The sequence below is a fragment of the Equus asinus genome, chromosome 5 (assembly GCF_041296235.1).
Source record: "Equus asinus isolate D_3611 breed Donkey chromosome 5, EquAss-T2T_v2, whole genome shotgun sequence".
In the NCBI taxonomy this organism is placed as follows: domain Eukaryota; kingdom Metazoa; phylum Chordata; class Mammalia; order Perissodactyla; family Equidae; genus Equus; species Equus asinus.
This window is the reverse complement of record NC_091794.1, coordinates 35,408,619-35,428,576: the sequence shown is the minus strand read 5'-3', so window position 1 is coordinate 35,428,576 and position 19,958 is coordinate 35,408,619. Positions and strand designations below refer to the sequence as shown.

Genomic DNA, 19,958 nt, shown 5'->3' with positions numbered 1-19,958 from the left:
CTTTATTGAATTGATTTTATTCTTTTGAATATGTAAAACATTACAATGATTCCAAAAGTCAAAACAATACAAAAAGGAATACTCTGAAAATAGTACTGGCAATTTTAAGTAATTCGTTTTTTTGTCTCATTTATGTTTAGCATCCTCTTTTAATTATTACTAGATATGCCTCCATCCAATAGGATTTGGTGAGCTCTCCCATTGAACACACCTTCTCCTTGCTCCGCTCAACTTTAGCTGTCCCATATCCCTTTTTTCCCCCAGCTTTATTCAGATATGATTGACAAAAAATATTGTGTAAATTTAAGGTGTACAGTGTGATGATTTGATATATATAGCAATATATACCACAATAAGGTTACTTAACACATCTATCACCTCACATACTTACCATTCTTTTTACTCTTTTTGTGTGGTGACAACACTTAAGATCTACTCTCTTAGAAACTTTCAAGTATACAGAACTGCATTGTTAACTATAGTCACCATGTTGTCCATTAGATCCTCAGAATCTGTTCATCTTATAGGTGCAAGTGTGTATCCTTTGACCACCTTCACCCATCTCCCCCCATCCTCCAACTCATATCCTTTTAATTGTTCATCAGAATCTCCTCAACCCCCAACATTTAGGCCAAATCCAGAAAAGAAGCAACTGAATCACAGTTGAGCTTCCATGGAAGGAAAATGTGCCAGGGCTGCCGCCCTTCCGTGAGAATGTGTCCTGCAATCAAGTTCTCGTTCTGGTATTTTGGCAGAGGTTCCCACACCTGGGGTGTTGGAGAGGACATGTGTTTGGTGTGACACAGTCATCAAATGGGGATGAAGATACTTCCCAACAAGACTTTACAAGCATTCAGTGTAAGTACCTTGCACTCAGTAGCACCGGCATGCAGTAGGCACTCAGCAGTGTTAAGTACCCTTCCCTTCTTTGGTCAGTGTGTGGGCAGTACTAGTTAGAGTGGAATTTAGCAATAAAGCCACCCATCGGGAGTGAAACCCACGAGAACCAGCACCTCTGGGTGAAGGAAGCCATCTTCATGGCGGCCGCACCCTCCAAGTTGGCTGCAAAGGCATTGGTGAGGTAACTTGGGATGTGCCCAGGTCTGAGCCAGGTGTCCAGCGGCTCCTCAGAATGAGACTGTCGTTAACTAAAGTTTGCCTTCTGCCTAGGACTCCACCTCTACTTGAGGAACTAGGGTGTGTGCTGGGCAGTGGAAGCCAACTAATGAGGTTGCAGCCCACCCACGTGTATTATTGCAGTCTGTTTGTAGGATAAATAAGGTGGTCGGAGAGGAAGAACTCGTCAGTGTCTGTCCAGCCCTGCTGGGGAGACAGCGGAGAGGCACCCCTCGCCAGTGTCATTCACCATCAGGCTTCTGGTTTATGCATCATTTGCTTGTGCAGAGGGTCAGTGTGAGGTGGCCCCCAGGCCTGAGTGACTCTGCGTCCTCAGGAGAGCCTGAGTGTGTGACCCGCAAAGCTGAGATATCTTTGACATCTCTTCGTAAACCAGCGGTGAGGCCACCACCTCATTCACGACTGTGAGTATGAGACGCGGGTCTGGAGCTCACACCTTCCCTGAGGGCCCTTCTTTTCTTTTGGAATCTCCTTGGTGAGGTGCTGAGGGCAAACTGTGTGCCAGGCATTTTCTTTTTGTGCGGGATCCTGCCTGACCCTCACATTCATCCTCTGGATGAACTGTGACCTCAGTCTATGAATGAGGAAGCTGAGATTCAGAGAGGATGAGAAACTCACCTTTGGTCACACAGCTGATGAGTGGTGGAGCTGGCATTCCAACCCAGCTTGTTTGAACCTAGAGTCTGGGCTCTTGGTCTCAACGCCATAGAGATTCTTGGAAGAGGCCCAACTTTTGATGCTGTAAGGCAGATTTGCCCTAAGAATATTGTCAATGCTGAAAAACGCATTCCAAACATTCTGAGTTTTTTCATACATTGCCTAAATTATGATTGATAAAAGTAAGGGAGAGAAAGAGCTTACAGATGTAGGGTACTTTAGGAGACAGACTGCCAAAAGGTGACCTGAGGCTCCTGGGTGGGTTGGGAACAAATACTATTTAGTTTATAGAGGGAAAGCTTGGAAGGCCACGGAAAGTAAACTATCTAATTCACATGTTTTTTACTTTTACTCCTCCTACTCCTGCTTCCTTGGGCACCCTCCCTGCCTTGCCCATCAGAATACTGCTATTCATCCTTCAAGCCCCAGACAGAATGTCACCTCCCCTGGGAAGCCTTTCTTGATTTCCCCAGCAGAGCTAGTTTCTCCCCTTGTTGCTTTCCTCGCATCTGCTCATTGAGGGCAAGAACCCCGCCTTCCTCTCTGAAGCCATATAGGCTAGATGAAAACCCTGGCTGTAAGACCTTGTGCAAGCTACTTAACCTCGCTGTTCCTCAGTTTTCCTCATCTGAACAATGGGAATAATAGTGGTACCTACAGCCCTGGGTCGGTCGTGGACCTTAAATGAGAGAAGGAACGCAAAGTGTTTAGCATGGGACGGGGCACATCCTGAGAACTCATCAGTGTTACTTATTATTTATAACGCGGGGCCTTCACAGCGTGTGGAGTCAATGTTCATTGAGTATTTGTGGAAGGAAGAAAAGATAAAAGGAGGAAAAGAGAAGAGAGAGAAACAGACCAACTAGCTGCAGAGATCTCTTTAAGCAGGGCAGTGCCAGCCTGATATTTGGAGTTGTGGCTGCTGCACAATTTCCTGCCCTCTCGGGTCAAGGCTTGGTACCTAAGAGACCAATTCCATGCGCCACGCCTCTCCCACCTCTGCAGCAAACAATCCCTCACCTGTTTGCCCTCCTAAAATCAACATCCTAAATTGCTGCCCCGAATCACACCTGTGTTGGGAGGCCCGCGGGCCAGGAAGCCTGGTACAGCACCCCCTCCCCAACCACCCCCCCCCCGCCCCGCCCAGCTCAAGAAAAATCGGCCCTGTTCCTCCTAACCTGAGCCACTCAGTGGTGACTCCATTCAGGTGGGCTGGGAAAAGGTGGCCAGCAGAGTCGCATGGGATCTGCGCTGTGTGAGACAAGGTGAGGACCACAAGGGTTAGTCACAGCACTGACAGCAGACATTGCCCTGGGTGTCCTATGCACCAGGGCTGTGCCAAACACCTTGCACCTACTTCCCCCGTGACCAGTTCTTGGACCTAAGCCTCGGGATATGTGTGCTCCTGCCACCTTCCTTTGCCACAGAGGAGCCTGTGTGGTCTAATCAGGTGGCCACCTCTGCTTATTGACCTTGAATGAGGTTTGCTGTCGCATGAACCGAAGAATGGGAACTATCTCACTCATAATTTTTATATTAATTACAGGTTCAAATGATAATATTTTGAATTTATTGGGTTAAGCAAAATATTAAAATTCATTTCATCTGCTTCTTTTTACTTTTTTTTAAGATTGGCACCTGTTCTAATATCTGTTGACAATCTATTTTTTCTTCTTCTTCTTCTCCCCAAAGCCCCCCAGTGCATAGTCGTATATTCTAGTTGTGGGTCCTTCTGGTTGTGCTATGTGGGACACCACCTCAGCGTGGCCTGACGAACGGTGCCATGTTGGCGCCCAGGATCCGAACCCATGAAACCCTGGGCCGCGGAAGTGCAGCGTGTGAATTTAACCACTTGGCCATGTGCCAGACCGCTTCTTTTTACTTTTTAAATGTGGCTACTAGAAAATTTAAACTTAAATATGTGACTTGCATTGTGTTTTTATGGAAAGCACTGGATTTAGAAAATTCCCCTAAACCACAGCCAAGATTCCATCCCAGGTCGATGTCTCCACAGCCTTGCTCTTCACTTCTGTGCTGAAACGAAACTTCTATGCTGACATTAGAATCATCCCCACATGTGATAGGGACCAAACATAAGGGTACCTGGAGTGGGGCTCCCTGGGAAAGAGGAACTATGATCCCCTCTTTCTAGCAGTGGGTGCAACTATACATGGGGGCATGTGTGCACACTGGAGTGCTGCTGTTTCATGGACGAGGAAACCAAATGGCATGGCGCACCCTCTCCCATGTGTCTTAGGCCCTCTCCCAGGTCTCAGGCCCCCTACCATGCAAATGGCAGAGGCGGAATTTAAACCCAGGTCTGGCTGGCTCCAGAGACAGGCCTCTTCCCCCTGTCGCTTCTCCCAGGGCTCCTGTACTCCACAACCTAGAAGGAGGATGGGCTCAGGTTGGTCAAGACTGGGTTGAAACCCAGATCACCGGGGGCTGATGAACAATTCCCTCGTAGCGGATCTGAGGAGTGATTCTCCTGGAAATGGAATGGTGTCAGGTAAAGAGAAAGGCAGGAATGCTTCCTGTCGGAGCTGAAAGGGCTCTCAGCAGTTGTGTGGCTCTACACCCGACTTCACGGATGAGGAAGCTGGGCTTCAGAAAGCTTATGTCATCTTTGGTCACATAGCTAAGGGCTAAACCAGCACTTGTGGGTCAGTCTGTTTACTCTCCTGTCAGTGTTGAATTCCCTTTTACTCTGAGTCCTGCCTTTCATGTTAGGGGCGGTAAGGGCCTTCACCTGTGCACATCCGGTGCCATCCCTCAGGCCTCCGACCGTCTCCTCCTGTTTTGACCCCTCCCCATTCTTGTGTCCTTGGTCCTCTTTCTGTACCTCACTCGGGGCCTAGGAATGTTCGTTCACTCACTGGCTGGAAATCTTTGTTGGACCCCAGAATCTGAATGTCTCATTTCCGTACCCACTTCTGGTTGCCAGACCCATTTTCCTACTGTTGCTCCTAGTTGAAAACCATACCTAACGGCCATCTCTGAGGAGCTGGGATCGTTAGATTTGGGTTTGTAAAATCAAGCCTGGAAAACTATTTATTTGTTTGCAGAAATTAGGGACTATATCTTATCAATTTAGTCTTATGAACCCTTGCTTCCAGACAGCCTAACACAGTTCCTGGCCTTGTGGAGTTGTTCAATAAGGTGCTGTAGAATATCAAGTAACTATCACGATTGTACTTATAACAGTAGCTACCACTGTGGGCCAAGAGTGGGTCTAGCCCTCCATGCATATAGAACCTCCTAGGATGCAGGTGCTATGATTGGCCCATTTTACAGATCTGGCTACTGAGGCTTAAGTGACTTTCCAAGGTCCTTCAGTTGGTAATTAATAAGAGTTACAATAGGCTATTGCTATAATGTTTGGTTTCCTGAAAAGAATTCTAAACTCGAAGGTTTCTGTACTGGTTCTGCCCCTAATTCATTTACGATTTTTGTTTTGGCACTCCGCCTTCCTAAATCTCAGTTTTCTCCTGAGCATTGTGCTGGTTAGATTCACTAAATTGCCATTCAGGGTACTTTTCAGTGAGTCTATATCCTACCACTGAGTGACCTACAGTGCTAAGAGTTAGCTCTCCGAGAGCACGGTTATCAAATGAGAAAAAATATTTTCCACTCAACTTTTTAATAAAAATTCAAATTGTATCATAATAGCTGATTATAGTAATCTAACTAGCAATGAAAATCATTGTTTAATGTAAAATTAAAGTTTTAAATAAACATATCTGTAATAGATGCCTTGCTTATGTTTAGTTTACTGTTGTCAGCTGTGCCTTGCCACACTCGGAATTTTGGCTCAGGCCAGAAGGACATTTCTCTCAATGCATTTGGAATATACTTCCTGTGAAAATCTTCATACCTCTGACAGTTTCTTATCAAAAACTTCAGATAGCTATCCTTCTCTATTCGTACAGCAATTCCAAAACTGTATTTTGTGGGTTACTAATAAGTGTTAAAAAAAAAAAACCCTCTCGTATATCAAGTAAGTGTAGGAAATTGTGGTATATATAGGTTTCCTCACCTCAAAGATTCGGAGAGCCTTTGATACGCTCACGTGTGTCGAGACTCTACAGGACTGTGTGTCGAGACTCTACAGAACTGTGTGTCAATGGATGCAGCAGCTTCTAACCTTCTTTCAGCACAGAACACTGAGGATGGGAGTGGGAGGCAGGGATGGGGGAGAGTCGGGTAGGGAAGCAATCTTATGGACTAGGGTTCTGTGGAATACCTTGGGTGATGTCCTAATCTAGACGCTTCCCTCTGTCTTGGTTCTTTTCTCTTATGACAAACTACCTCTGATGTGTGTATTTTTTTTTAACAGAAAGCTTTGAAGATATTTGTGTTTTGTATGTTGCCAATCAGTAGAAACTTCCTGAACCCCAAGCAGAAGATGAAAGAGAAAAGCAAGAGTCTCTACCAATGTTTTACTGGGATTCCTGCCCACCTTCCAATCATTATCCCTCTCTTCACAATAGTATCGGGTTATAGCCTCTCAACAAATTTCTTTCCAAATAGCTCCATAACAGGAAGTGGCGATTTGGGATATGATGTGAGAACTATTGATGGACCATTCACTTTCCTAAATTTAAATGAAGTCTTTGTTTTAAAAAACTTAAATAAGACTAAATAGAACACTTTCTAACCAGTTCCCAAAGTGCATTAGGAATCTCACTGGTGCTTCTTGCAGGTGATGTGAAATTATACCACTTGTTCTGATCCAACAAGAACGGTGCACACGGGGATCAGGCAGGAAGTCTCAACTCACTAAGCAACACTGGGACCAAACCCCGGGCTGCCAGCCTGGGGTAACTATTAGTGTGGCCAAAGATATCGGCTGGAGGGAAGGTGCTAGGGGAGATGGGAGAACGTGACAGTCCTCGCCCCCGCCATTCTGCTTCCGGTGGAGCACTGGACACACAGCAGAATCCAATCATGACTTCCTAGGAGCCTTGACCCAAGTGTTTGTTATGAGTTCTTAGGAAAAGGTTAGGAAACCTAAATTTGTTTACATGTACACATGAATGTGAGGTTGCTCGGGGTCCAAGGTTACAAATGTTGGCAAATCTCATCAAAAGTACTAACTCAGGGAAATCCAAATTTAGAATTTAAAGAGATAAGATGGGCTATCAGGTTTCAGATTCTGGTCACCGGTTCTGATTGTGATTCTGAAACTGCTTAAATCAGCCTTACAGAGCCCTATAAGTAACCCTGACTCTGCAACTCCACATACTGACCCCATCCTGGGCCTTGCTCCCCACAGAATGGATCTGCTGCTACCCCTGGTACTCTGTACCCTGGCCGTATGCTGTGGGGCAAGATCCCCACCTGGGCCCCCGCCTCTCTTCCCCCGAGGCTGCAATGACTCAGATGTGCTGGCAGCCTCGGACCTCGCCCTGCAGGACATCAACAGGGACCAAAGAAAAGGCTTTGTGCTGAGTCTCAACCGAGTGAGCAATGTCTACGAACACAGACAGGCAAGTGACCTTTGCACAAGCTGTGGAAGCCAGGGGTTGGGAACCCAGAGACACATGTTGGCAGGTGCTTTCCAGATTGGAAACCCTGCCGAGGATGCTGTGCTTTGCTCAGCCAGGGTGTGCTATGTGCTCTTATTGTTATTAGGAACAAATGCTAATAGTATCCTACTCTGACACTTGTTGAGTGTTCCACAGTTTATGAGAAATCTTCACAAACATGATAACCTTTGGCTCTGCCATAAAACAGAGACTTTTTCAGCCAGTCTTTAGGGGTTTCTGCTTCATGTGAGATGTGGTGCATTTCTCCGCCCCTTCCCACAGGGTGATCTGGGATCAGTGTTCTATCTCACTCTGGACGTGTTAGAGACTGACTGCCATGTGCTCACCAAGAAGCCATGGAAGGAATGTGGAGTGAAGTTCCCACATGATACAGTAAGTGCTTGTTTCCGGGGCTCTGGGGGAGAAACTAGGTGCCTCTGTCTACAGGATACAGATTGTTCAATATGCGCCATCTTTACATGTCCCTCTTTATAGTCTCCTGGGCATGGTACCCATGAGGTTATTCTAATGCTATAGACAGAACAAAATTTCACCTGTCAGGTGGGTTTCCAGAAATAGCATTGTGGTCATGGAGAACAGAACTGCCAAGTTACTCAAAAACTATTTGGTGAGTCCAGTTTTCCACCTCCCAAATTCTTCTGTAGGGTTATAACAGTGTCTAAATTGTGAGAAAGGAATGGAAGGTAGAGAACTCTGTGTTTGTGTTTAAGGTAGAGTGTAGAAGCAACAGAAGGAAGTACTTTTCGTTTGTATTGCTTTGTTTTAATGGGCCTGCAGAGAATGAGTTATAGTGTGAGAGGTTTAAAATGTGTCATGGAAAGAAAAATACTTCCCTTGAAATATAGAACTTAAAGGACCTCAGAAATGACCCTTTAACGATGACCATAGGAGGTGAGTAAAACTAATATGGTCAGTTTTCATTTCATTCTTAGTTATTTGGGGAATCTTTGCGTTGACTGATATTAGACTTGATAGGTCTAATACAGTGATATGTGTGTAGAAGTAAGCTGTTTGACCAAGATCTCTTTCTCTAATCGTTTAACCAAATTTGTCATACTGTACCTACCTGATTTTGAAAAGCAAATGGTCTTTTTACCCTGTTTTGAATTACACTTATAAAGGTGACACTAGCTGCTATAACACATACACTGGAAAGTATGTACTGATGGCAATATAGAAGTTTATTTCTCACTCATGTAAAATTCAAAATAGAAATTCCTGATCAAGAGGGACTTTCCTCCAGGAGTGACTTAGAGACCCAAGTTCCTTCCGTGTTGTGGCTCTAGACTCTGCCGCCTTCAGCTCACGGCCTCTATGGTCACCATGCTCATCTGCATCAAGCTACAGAAAGAGAAAAGCATAGAGGACAGATGGCAAATGGGAGCTCTTTGTGGGCCAGACCTGGAAGTGATTACACTCACTTCTGCTCACCTTCCTGGGGTTAGGGCTGAGTTATGCACAGCACACCTAACTAGGAGGGAGACTGGGAAATGTAGTCCTGCTGTGTCCCGGGAGAAGGTTAAACTGTGTGATGATCAGCTGGTGGTTTCTCATATCCACAGTAACCAAAATTGATCTTAAGTTTTTTATTATGTAAAAATAAAATGTCGGGGCCGGCCCAGTGGTGCAGCAGTTAATTTCGTACATTCCGCTTCGGTGGCCTGGAGTTCGCCAGTTCGGATCCCAGTTGCGGACATGGCACTGCTTGTCAAGACATATTGTGGCAGGTGTCCCACATATAAAGTAGAGGAACATGGGCATGGATGTTAGCTCAGGGCCAGTCTTCCTCAGCAAAACGAGGAGGATTGGTGGCAGATGTTAGCTCAGGGCTAATCTTCCTCAAATAAATAAATAAATATAAAAATAAAAATAAATTGTCCAATTTTATTTTGGGATGTATTTTAAAAAGTCACAGTTTGTTCTACTATGTCGTAATATGTGTTTGTTGGTTCCAGGTTTATGGTCAATGCAAAGTGATATTTTATATTAACCAGCCAAGAATTGTCTATACACCTGCTTATAACTGTACACTTCGCCCAGGTAAGAAAGCACTCTGATTTTGTTCATTTTAATAAAAAATGGGAAAAAAGTATTAACAGGGCTATGCCCAGAGTGTATAGCCTATAGGGTTCTCCCATCCTCACTTCCTATTCATACCAAGGCCAGGTTCTTAATATATCCAATATTTGCACTGCTCTGCTTCCCACAATTAAGCTTCCTAAATGATCTGCAATAGCTTGCCATTGTGTACTGCATCAAATCCTAAATTTTTAGTGTGACATAAATGGTGTAATCTCTACGACGGGTCTTCAGGCTCTCTTTCTAGCTATCTCTGCCATTATTTCTCTGGCTACTCCAACTCCGCACTCCATTCAACTGGATGCCTCATTAATTTCTGAAGACACATTGCACTTTCCAATCTCTGCATCTTGCTTGTGCCTCTTCCTCTGCTGATGATGCCCTCCCCTAATAACCTCTGCCCTTGGAACTCTTATCCATTCTTTAAGGACCATTGCCAACGCCGCTGCTTCCACCATGTTCTCTATTCCAGAAAGGAATGGTACTCTCCTGTTCTCATTCCTATAAAACTTTAGCCTAACCGCTCATAAAGCACAGACATGCACTGCCTTGATTTGGGGTCTTGTATCTTATATCATGTAGAACATTTTATCCCTTCTTCCTCCCTGCTACAACCTCCTATCAAGTGTAAGGAGTCCATACTAAGGTTGAATAAATGAATAAATGCTTTCATTCTAGGTCCTTCTTTGGAAAGCTAGCATTCATGGCATGGGAAATAGGATAAGGCTACTCGTCAAACTGTTTTGTGCCTGTGACTTCCCTGGTGGACCTTGTTCAAATGCAGATTCCAATTCTATAGTTCTGGAGCAGAGCCTGAGATTCTGCATTTCTAACAAGCTCCAGGTGATAACAATGCTGCTAGTTCCTTTGAGGGACAAGGCAACAGAGTAAACATGTTATTAATCACAGCTTAAGCTTCCTGGTTGTAAAGATGAGACTCACCTAAAATAAAGTAGAGAACAACAAAAAGTAAAACAGATCAGAACTTAATGGAAATCACAGGTCCCAGAGGTGTGGGAGGTCAGAAAGTGACCTTTCAGCTGGCGCCAAGAGTGACAAGCTGTGGGGGTAACACCGAAATACACAGTTGATCAAAACAATGTGTTTGCTCTACAAAAATAACTTCTAGACAAGTCCCCTAGCCTGATTTTCACATCAGTTTTGCCACCCCCAGCTCCTCCCAGTCAGGAATTCTGGCTGTCCCTGTTACCACACAAAATTGTGGTTCTCTTGCCCAACGCACACAAAGCCAGTTATTATGTCATCAGCTTTTGGGAAAAGTAATCAGCTTTATTGCTAGCTCGATCTGTGAGGAGACAGAGGCATATGCTCTCAGATCTGTCTCCCTCATCCAGGGCTTGGGGCACAATTTATAGGATGAAGGGCGGGGCAATCTGAAGTGTGAAGATAGATGATTGGAAGTAAGGAGAAGTGAGGTAATTGATGATCGGCGCAAGCATAGTCAAGCATCATGGCTCTTCATAGGACACATGTTCACAAAAATGGTGGCATTACCATGATCTGAGGGTGGACTTTTTAGCTCCTTAATGTCCAAAATATCACTTATTGGGGCCAGCCTAGTGGTGTGGTGGTTAAGTTCACGCGCTCCACTTCAGCGGCCTAGGGTTCACCAGTTTGGATCCTGGGCACAGACTTACGCACCACTTATCAAGCCATGCTGAGGCAGCATCCCACATACAAAGCAGAGGAAGATGGGCACAGATGTTAGCTCAGGGCCAATATTCCTCAGCAAAAAGAGGAGGATTGGCAGCAGATGTTAGCTCAGGGCTAACCTTCCTCAAAAAAAAAAAAAACAAAAAAAAAACGGTCACGTTGAGCATTTACATAGGCCCAGTTGATGGGTTGATGGTCTCAGCCGGCCTGAAATGGACAAGGGGGGACTCCCAGTACCTGAAAGACAACTCTTAATTACTCTGTTGATAAGATGGGGTCCGTTGAACGGGTCCTAGAGGGCCTGTGGTTACATATTCTTACTGTGGGTATTCTATCCAGTTGCACCACGATTTGACCAATTTTTGTTTTCTGGCTCACTTGTATCTTCTAACCAAAGAGGATGTGCTTCCACCTTCCATGTGTCATTCAACAAGCATTTACTAAGCGCTTACCATGCATTAGACAGCATTAGACATTGTCAGGTGTGGGGGACTAAAAGGTGAAGAAGACGTGACAATAATGAAATCCCAACCTTTTAAGACACTCAGTCTGCTTTACAGAGGCAACGATGATGAGAGATATTGAGCTAATTGGGAAAAAACTTTTATATCAATATACTATTATGTGTTTCTGAACAAAATTCCTATGGTAAATACATTTGTGTGAGGTGAAAACATCTTGCTTTGATTTTCTTTTAATTATGAAAGTAACTTTCTTTCTAGAAAATATCTTTTCTGTTCCATCCACGCAATACTCAACTGAAGCTTAGTATTTATCTTTTTTCTAAATCTGCCTCTGTTGTGGTCATATGATTTATAGGGTTGAAAATCAGTAAGGGGTTTACTTTTGAACTGCTCTTTTTGGCATCAACAGTTTCTCGAAGAAAGATTGTCCATACCTGCCCTGACTGCCCCGGCCCCATTAAGTTGTCAGATGCCAGTGTTTTGGAAGCTGCCCTTGAGTCTCTTGCAAAATACAACAGTGAGAGCACGTCGAAGCGGTATTCTCTCGTCCAAGTCGTCAAGGCTTCTTTCCAGGTGAGGCTAAAGTGCCCGGTTATATCAACAACGTGTCTCAAAACTGCTGCTATCAATTCCTTAGCCGAGAGGAGAGTGTCAGGGCACTCCTTCTGATTACTACTCAAGGGCCTTTTTTTTCATTACCTGATGCACATTCAATCATGTTTTGGTTTCTGAGTTGTTCCATGGAATTTCCACCTGAGTGATGTGACCCCATTTTACTTCATTGGCCCTAAGGTGAGAAGGGAAATGGACTCGTAGACTCCTTGGGGAATTCTGCTTAGCTGTTCGCTGCTGCCTTCTCAGGTCTGCTGGACCATGGACTACTCAGTCAGTTGAACTTCTACTCCATGTTAAAGCCCCGAGTAGAGGCTGTGTTTTATGGGTTAAGAGAAATGGAAGCTTATTTGTATTTGGATGATGTCAATATCTATCATATAGAGAAAAACTAATCTAAGAGACAATTCCACATAATGAAAAACACTAACCAAGAGAAGGAGTTTAGGACCCATTCAAATGTTTAAGAAGGGAAGGAAGGTATGGTAATTATATTTTCTAATTAACAAAATCCTAATACATGGTTTGATCATGGTGGGAGTTACAGGGACAGTAGGATACCTGTGTTAACAAAGACTCTGGACGTGTAAGGTTTCAGTTGCCCCCACATAAGTAGGTTGATTTTTATTTCTCAATTCTTGTCTCATCCCAGTGGGTGGTTGGCCCTTCCTACTTTGTGGAATATTTAATCACAGAGTCACCATGTACCAAATCTCAGACTGAGTCTGCTGCCAGCAAATGCCCACTGCAGCTCCCTGATGCTGAAGTAAGTATTCCTGAATGTTTTCATATGTCCAACAAATATGTCATAGATCATCTATTAATATTTCTTGATCACCAACTGCATCCTAGGTGTTGTAAATCTTCCTCAAGAAGCTTGAGGTGTGGTTGGCCATGATTCAGGCCCACAGACGATCTCCACAGTATTTCTAAAGGCCAAAATACATGGTATCGCAGTACCCAATACATTAAGATTTGAAAGGAGGAAATTATGCTAATCTGTGTTGGTCATGGAAGAAAAGGTAGACCTTAACCTGGACCTTGAAGGATGGGTAGGGGAAGGAGAGAGGAGGGCAATCCAGGAGGCAGAAAGAGTACAAACGGAGGCAGGAATGCACTGAGTATTTGCTAGGAATCCAGTGCATGACACGCTCACTCGAGAGGACTCTGAAAGCAAAAGATCAAGACGCCTCAGCACCACTTTCTTAAGAAGTTGTTTTGATACCATGTGGCCTTATGACTGAAAGGTGGGAGAGAGAAACCTTGGCAGGAAGTGACATTTGAAAGGTTGGGCTGAATGGAATGTTCAGTGTAGGGTGCAGTGTGAGAGTGCACCAGGTCAGAGGGGTAAGTGAAACAAAATCTTCAAGTTCAGGACTTAATCTGTTGCCCAAGTGCTGGAAGGAAAAGATATGGATTAGTGGTAGAGTATATAACACTTAACATTTATTTAACTCTACATGAATTTTGAGCCCAAATCAATTCTGGTCAACAGTGTGGTGCAATTGCAAAATGTGGTCACGGAGGGCAATGAAAATGTAGAGAGACTCTACAAGGAGCCCAAAGTATTTTTATATAACTGGTCCTGCCAACACTGGCATCTCCTTGATGCCTTCTATATGGCAGGCCCCAGTACTGCCAGGCTGTCTAACAGGGCACAGATGTGGGCCCTTCAGGAAGTCCTTCCCTGGCCTCTTGGGCCTCCCCACCACCAACAGGCTCTTATGTGCACCTGGGATCGGCAGGCTGCCCCTTAGACCCAAGACGCTTGTCTCATGGAGCTCTTGCACATCCTTCTAGTCCAAAAGTGAGAACAGACTGCCTGACTTCTGCTCTTTCTCTTCTTCCTCCCATTGTGGGCTGCTCCAGCCAGTTACTCCCCTTCAGAAGTCTCTAAGAGAGAAGTAGACAGCACATTAGTCTCCATTGACATATGTGCTCCCAAACACCAGAGGACACATGTCGAACTCACCCATAAATTCTCACTGGGCTGGGTTCTGTGCCAGTACTGGATGGGCCTGCTGGTTGCAGCAGCTCACAAGCCCCATCCAGGGAGGGAGTGGCCAGTCTCTACTTTTTGCCTGCATCCTGAATTTCTCCAAGGGAATCTCTTAGAGCACCTCACCTGGACTTGGTGATGGGGTAAAGAGAGGAAAAGCTATAGCACTATTCAGCAAGGATTCTCTATTTCAATGAGCTTTCCCACTGGAAGGGGTTCCTAATCTTTTTATATCATCTGGGAGATAGCTGCAGGACCTAGTTGGCCACAGGAGCTCTTTTAAATGTACAGTACTTACCACCTGTTTTCCTGAGCTTTAGAGTTTTAGCAAAAATTCTAAGACAACAGGAAAAGTCCTATTTAACATCCTGCTATACTCAAAAATGTATATATTCTCTGATCTAACAAGTCCATTCCTGGGAATTTATTCTGTGGAAATAAGCATGGATGCACGAGAAGCTTGTTCATTGTACCATCATTTATAATTACAACAACAACCCAATGTTTAAAAAAAAGAATTGTTTACAGTATGGTACATTCATACAGTGGAATATTAGTGTTTAAAAATAAGATCATAGAAGAATATTCAAGGACATGGAAACATTTTCATAATATATTAAATGATAAGAAGGTTTAAAAGCCAATCTGATAATATATTCATGTTTCTGTAAAAGAAAAAAATACAAATACCTAAAAAAAAGACTTAGAGGATACAAATAAAAAGGTTAAGTGTAGCTATCATTGAGTGGTACCATTATGGATGATTTTTTTCTTCTTTTCTGCTTATATCTCTATATTTTCTACAATGAACATTTATTATTTTAAATTGCTTTATTTTTAAATAAACAAGAATCGAAACACCTGGAAATGGTTTTAACTAGAGAAAGGAAAATTCAGGCAGGAGAGAAAAACTGTCTTTAAATACATAAAAGGCCACTATGAGAAAAAATCAATCAATTTTTCTGATGACACCACATGTAGAATCAGGAACAAGAGGTAGACGTTATGAAAAGGTAGATGTCAGTGCAAGATAATCAAAGGATTTTCTAGACATCAGAGTTCTCCGAAGATGAATGAATTTTCCAGCACCAGAAGTATTTGACCCTGGTCTAGATAATGACTTAGTAGGAGGGCTCTAGAGAGCTACAGTGACCGCCTGATACATTGAAGGAACCAAAAAAGTGTTGGTGAATTGTGTGTCAACAGAATTGGAAAGCAACTTGTTCTTCTATTAGAATCATGATGCATCTCAATAATCATGTGACATCTTGTGGTTTTCTTTACATTTTTTTTACTCCAGCCTGTTGGTATTTGTAAAGGCTCTGTGATTGGAAGTCCACTGGAAAAGATTGTCTCAGTGTCCTGCAAATTCTTTGAAACACAGGTATTTTTCAATCTCTTTTGGTGGGTTTTCTATACAGGAAAAAGAAATATGGTTTATCGTTTAGCTGCTCCTGCCCCACTCTCCCTTTTTTCTCTCCAAGTCGGATATTCTCCTCTAGCCAGGCTGCTCCAGGGCCAGGTCCACCGCATGGCTGACTGAAGACCAGAGCATGGCCATGCAGAATAAAGCAAAAGCCCATTTAAGTCAACTCTCTGGACGCTAAGTTCAGGGTCCCACAGAGACCTTACCCTGAACCCTAGGTAGAAGTAGTTTCCATGGAAATATTTACTCACTTTCTGGAAGTATTTCTCGAACACTTCTTAAGAGGCAGCCTGGTATATTAGAGAGGGTGGTTGAAACAGGCCACCTGGGTTCAAGTTCTGCTCTGCCACCTGCTGCCATTCCCGGGGCAGGGAGACAGCTCACTGAGGACTTGGAACAAGCCCTTTAACCTCTCCGGACCATTGTTCAGCTCTGGATTTGTGAGACTTGCAATCACGCCTCTACGGGTCTTCGTTCCCTGGCCCTTATCTCTTTTGCTTTTTAACCCTTTAGCCAGAGGCCCATCCCTTTGAAATATTCCATCTGAAAGGCATAGAACAGCTTGGTCTGCTACCAGGCATGGCAGGGATTTCCCTGGGGAACATCCCCTTATTTGAAAGTGTTCTTATATCAGGATCCTGCCCCCGGAGGTGAAAACTCTGCTGCTAACTGGGCATTTGTGAATCTTCCCAAGGTGGAAGAGCCCCAGAAGACAAACACAGCTCCCACCAACCCACCCTCCAAAGCTGTGCCGAAAGGATCTGTCCAACACCTCCCTGAATTGGATGATGGGAAGCCCAAAGATTCCCAGGAAGAGGGCCCCGTTGAGGCCTTCCCTCTGCATCTGGATCTAACCACGAATCCTCACGGAGAAACCCTGGACGTCTCCTTCCTCTTCGCAGCACCTGGGGAGAAGAAGGTGCTTGTCTTCCCCTTCCCCAAACAAAAGCGACGCTCTGCTGAGTGCCCTGGACCAGCCCAGGAGGACAACCCTTGGGTTCTCCCACCATGAAGACCACATAGAAGATTGCATGGGGATGCAGTGCCCTGCAGGAAATGAGAGGTGGTGGGGAAGGGGGAGAGACAGACATAGAGTTCAAATGTAAAGAGTAGCTAATAAAGTGTATCTTCTTGGCTCCTGGGTCTCATCATGTTGGCTGGAAGTGGAAATAGTGAGACTAAACTGTCATTTATACATGGACTGCATCCCTCCTAAACTGTCCGAGGCCTCATACCGAGGATAGATGCCTTTTGTATCTTCCACCCTCCCTTTCTAACGGTTACTTTCTTTTAGCGAAGTGTCTCTGACATAGGGCCTGCTATGCTTAGGAATCCCCTCCTCTTTCCGGGCAACGGCATACTGCGATTCTTTTGGTCAGAATGAGCTAAAACCTAAATGGTAACCTTCAGGTTACCAAGAGACCAGGATTCATCACAGAGTTTCCCTCTCCATAAAGATTTCAACACCAAGGCTTAGTCAGATATCATCTGCACAGCCTTCAACCTGAAGGGGAAAAATTTTTTTCTTACCTGTCTAAATAGTCTCTGTACTCCAGAACTGAAAAATTCGCTTAGCAATGGGCATAGATGGAAGAGACATTTGCCTGTGGCCCATGGTTGAGCCTGGGGAGAACCAGACATTGTTCCAAGTTGGGGAACTTTCTTGCTTTTTAAGTAGTTTTGGTAAGAGCAGAAATTAAGGGCCTGGAGAACATTCATTCCCACTTTTTTCACTTAAAAATTATGTGTGTGTATATATATATATGTATATATACACGTGTATATATATGTATATATACACATATACACATATGTGTATGCATATGTATACACACATATTATGTCATATATACATAGAAATATATACACACATATGTAATATATACGTACACACACACACACAGATATCTTTTGAAATTTGACCAGTGTTATGGGCTAAATCGTGTTGCTCCAAAATTCATATATTGAAGTCCTAACCCCTAGTAGCTCAGAATATGACTCTATTTGGAGAGAGGTCTTTAAAGAGGTAATTAAGTTAAAATGAAGTCATCAGGGTGGGCCTTAATCCAATATGGCCAGTGTCCTTATAATAAGAGGAGTTAGGACACAGATGAGCACAGAGGAGAGACCATGTGGAGACACAGAGAGAAGGTGGTCATCTATAAGCCAAGGAGAGAGGCCTCAGGAGAAACCAACCCTGTTGACACTTCGATTTCGAAATTCCAGCCTCCAGAATTGTGAGAAAATTCATTTCTGTTGTTTAAGCCACCCAATTTGTGGTACTTTGTTGTGCAGCCTAGCAAACCAATGCAACAGGGAATTTGCAGACATAACTATTGTCCTCCATCCTGGCAGCTCCTTCTTAAAAGAGGCACATAGGCCTTGGCATAATTTGCTTAACAGCTGTAGACAATATTCACACACTAGTACTCTTAGCTGCTTCCCATAAGGAGGAAAAATGATTAAGTGGGGGCGTCATGTGTGATCTTAGACCCTGTTTCAATCGTGGTCTGGCAAGAAACACAATTTTATTCAGTTCAACTGAAAAGACTTTAGCGAAGGGAGTGAAGCTTTGTGGGCCAAATGCAGGCAACAACAAGGGATACTGAGGCACCTGGCGAATAGCAACAGCAGGAAGCCTTTACCAGTCTCAGCCTGAGAAGGCAGCGGGAGGAGCAGCCTCCCCAAGCCAGGATGGGCTGAAGCAGTGGAGGAGGGGCCGCCTGGGAGGAGCTACCCCGGTGGAGGGATGCAGCCACTGCCAGAACCGGGGTCTGAAGCAAGAGGGAGCAAGGAACAAACACCCTGACTTCTCCCTCCCTCCCTCTGATCTCCTCCTCCCATTGACTCTTTGAACCCAATAGTGAACTAGACAGCAGGGGAGCCTGGATTAGTCAATCCACATGAGTCAGCCTCCTGAGACAGAGCCAGGCAGACAAAGGCAAATGAGGGACTTGATGGTAAACAGAGGAAAACCATTTCCAATCCAATGTAGGAGATTTTCCCAAGGGAGTTCCATAACACCCTCCTATACTGAAAGAATGGTGAGGAAGGATCCTAGACATTGTGTCCCTCTCTTTGGGTCCTTTGTTGGATTGACCAAGGCCCATCAGCAGAGAGACGGGATGCAGGATGAAAAGTAGGTTTGACTGGACAGTTGCTGAGTTGATGTTATTAAATCAAAGGAAGCATCTCCCTTCACTTTTTTTTTTTTAGTGAGGAAGATTGGCCCTGAGCTAACATCCATTGCCAATCTTCCTTTTTTTGCTTGAGGAAGATTGTCCCCGAGCTAACATCTATGCCAGTCTTCCTCTATTTTGTATGTGGGATGCCGCCACAGCATGGCTTGCTGAGCAGTGTGTAGGTCCACATCTGGGATCCAAACCTGTGAACCCCAGGGCGCCAAAGGGGAGCACACAAACTTAGCCACTTAGCCACTCTACACCACGGGGCCAGCCCCACTGTTCACATTTACTTATCCTCTTTCAAGCATCTGGCAGTACGGACTCTTGCTCTTTCTTCACACTTTCTCAAGTAGACTTTGTCCTACATCTTCCAGGTCCTTCTCCTACCCTTCTGATGACTTCCCCTAAGGCATTCACATTCCTATTTGGCTCTTCTCTTAGATGTTGTTTCTCCAGCTTTTGATTCTGAATCTTCATTTCTTACTCTGCAAACTGCATGCAGGCAGGCTAATCCAATAGTCTTGCCAATAGTCTCAACATACTGCAATAATTAATCATTTGAGGCCTTTGTATGCAAATACTCAGTGCTTTGCAAATTGCAAACATTAATCTTCTATGCTGCAACTTCAAGAGTTGGGCATTTCTTTTTACGTGGTATTAAGAGTTCTCTTTAATGAATCTTTAAAAATATCTCCTTAAACAATAAGAAAATGAATGACCCATTTTAAAAATGGGTTAAGGATTTGAACAGACACCTCACCAAAGAAAAGATATATGATGGCAAATAAGCATATGAAAAGATGTGCCCATCAAATGTCTTTAGGGAATTGAAAATTAAAACAACAGTGAGATGGGGCTGGCCTGGTGGCATAGTGGTTAAGTTCGCACACTTTGCTTTGGCAGTCCAGGGTTCGCGGGTTGGGATCCTGGGTGTGGACTTACACACTGCTCATCAAGCCATGCTATGGTGGCGTCCCACATACAAAACAGAGGAAGATTGGCAACAGATGTTAGCTCAGGGCCAATCTTCCTCACCAAAAATAAAAGAAAGAAAAAACTGAGATACTGCTACACCCCTATTAGAATGGCCAAAATCCGGAATGCTGACAATACTGAAAGCTGGCAAGAATGTGGAGCAACAGGAACTCTCATTTGTTGCTGTTGGGAATGCAAAAT

General features: G+C 44.2%; 1 protein-coding gene across 1 annotated transcript; it reads left to right on the top strand.

Moving 5' to 3' along the window:
- The first annotated feature begins 1,129 nt into the window (after positions 1-1,129).
- Positions 1,130-16,733, top strand: FETUB (fetuin B). The gene is made up of 8 exons (XM_014843346.3): positions 1,130-1,541; positions 7,070-7,283; positions 7,605-7,715; positions 9,299-9,383; positions 11,970-12,133; positions 12,825-12,938; positions 15,472-15,555; positions 16,292-16,733. Exons 1-8 carry the CDS (start codon positions 1,384-1,386, stop codon positions 16,607-16,609), a joined length of 1,248 nt encoding a protein of 415 aa, XP_014698832.3. The 5' UTR covers positions 1,130-1,383; the 3' UTR covers positions 16,610-16,733.
- Positions 16,734-19,958: the final 3,225 nt, after the last annotated feature.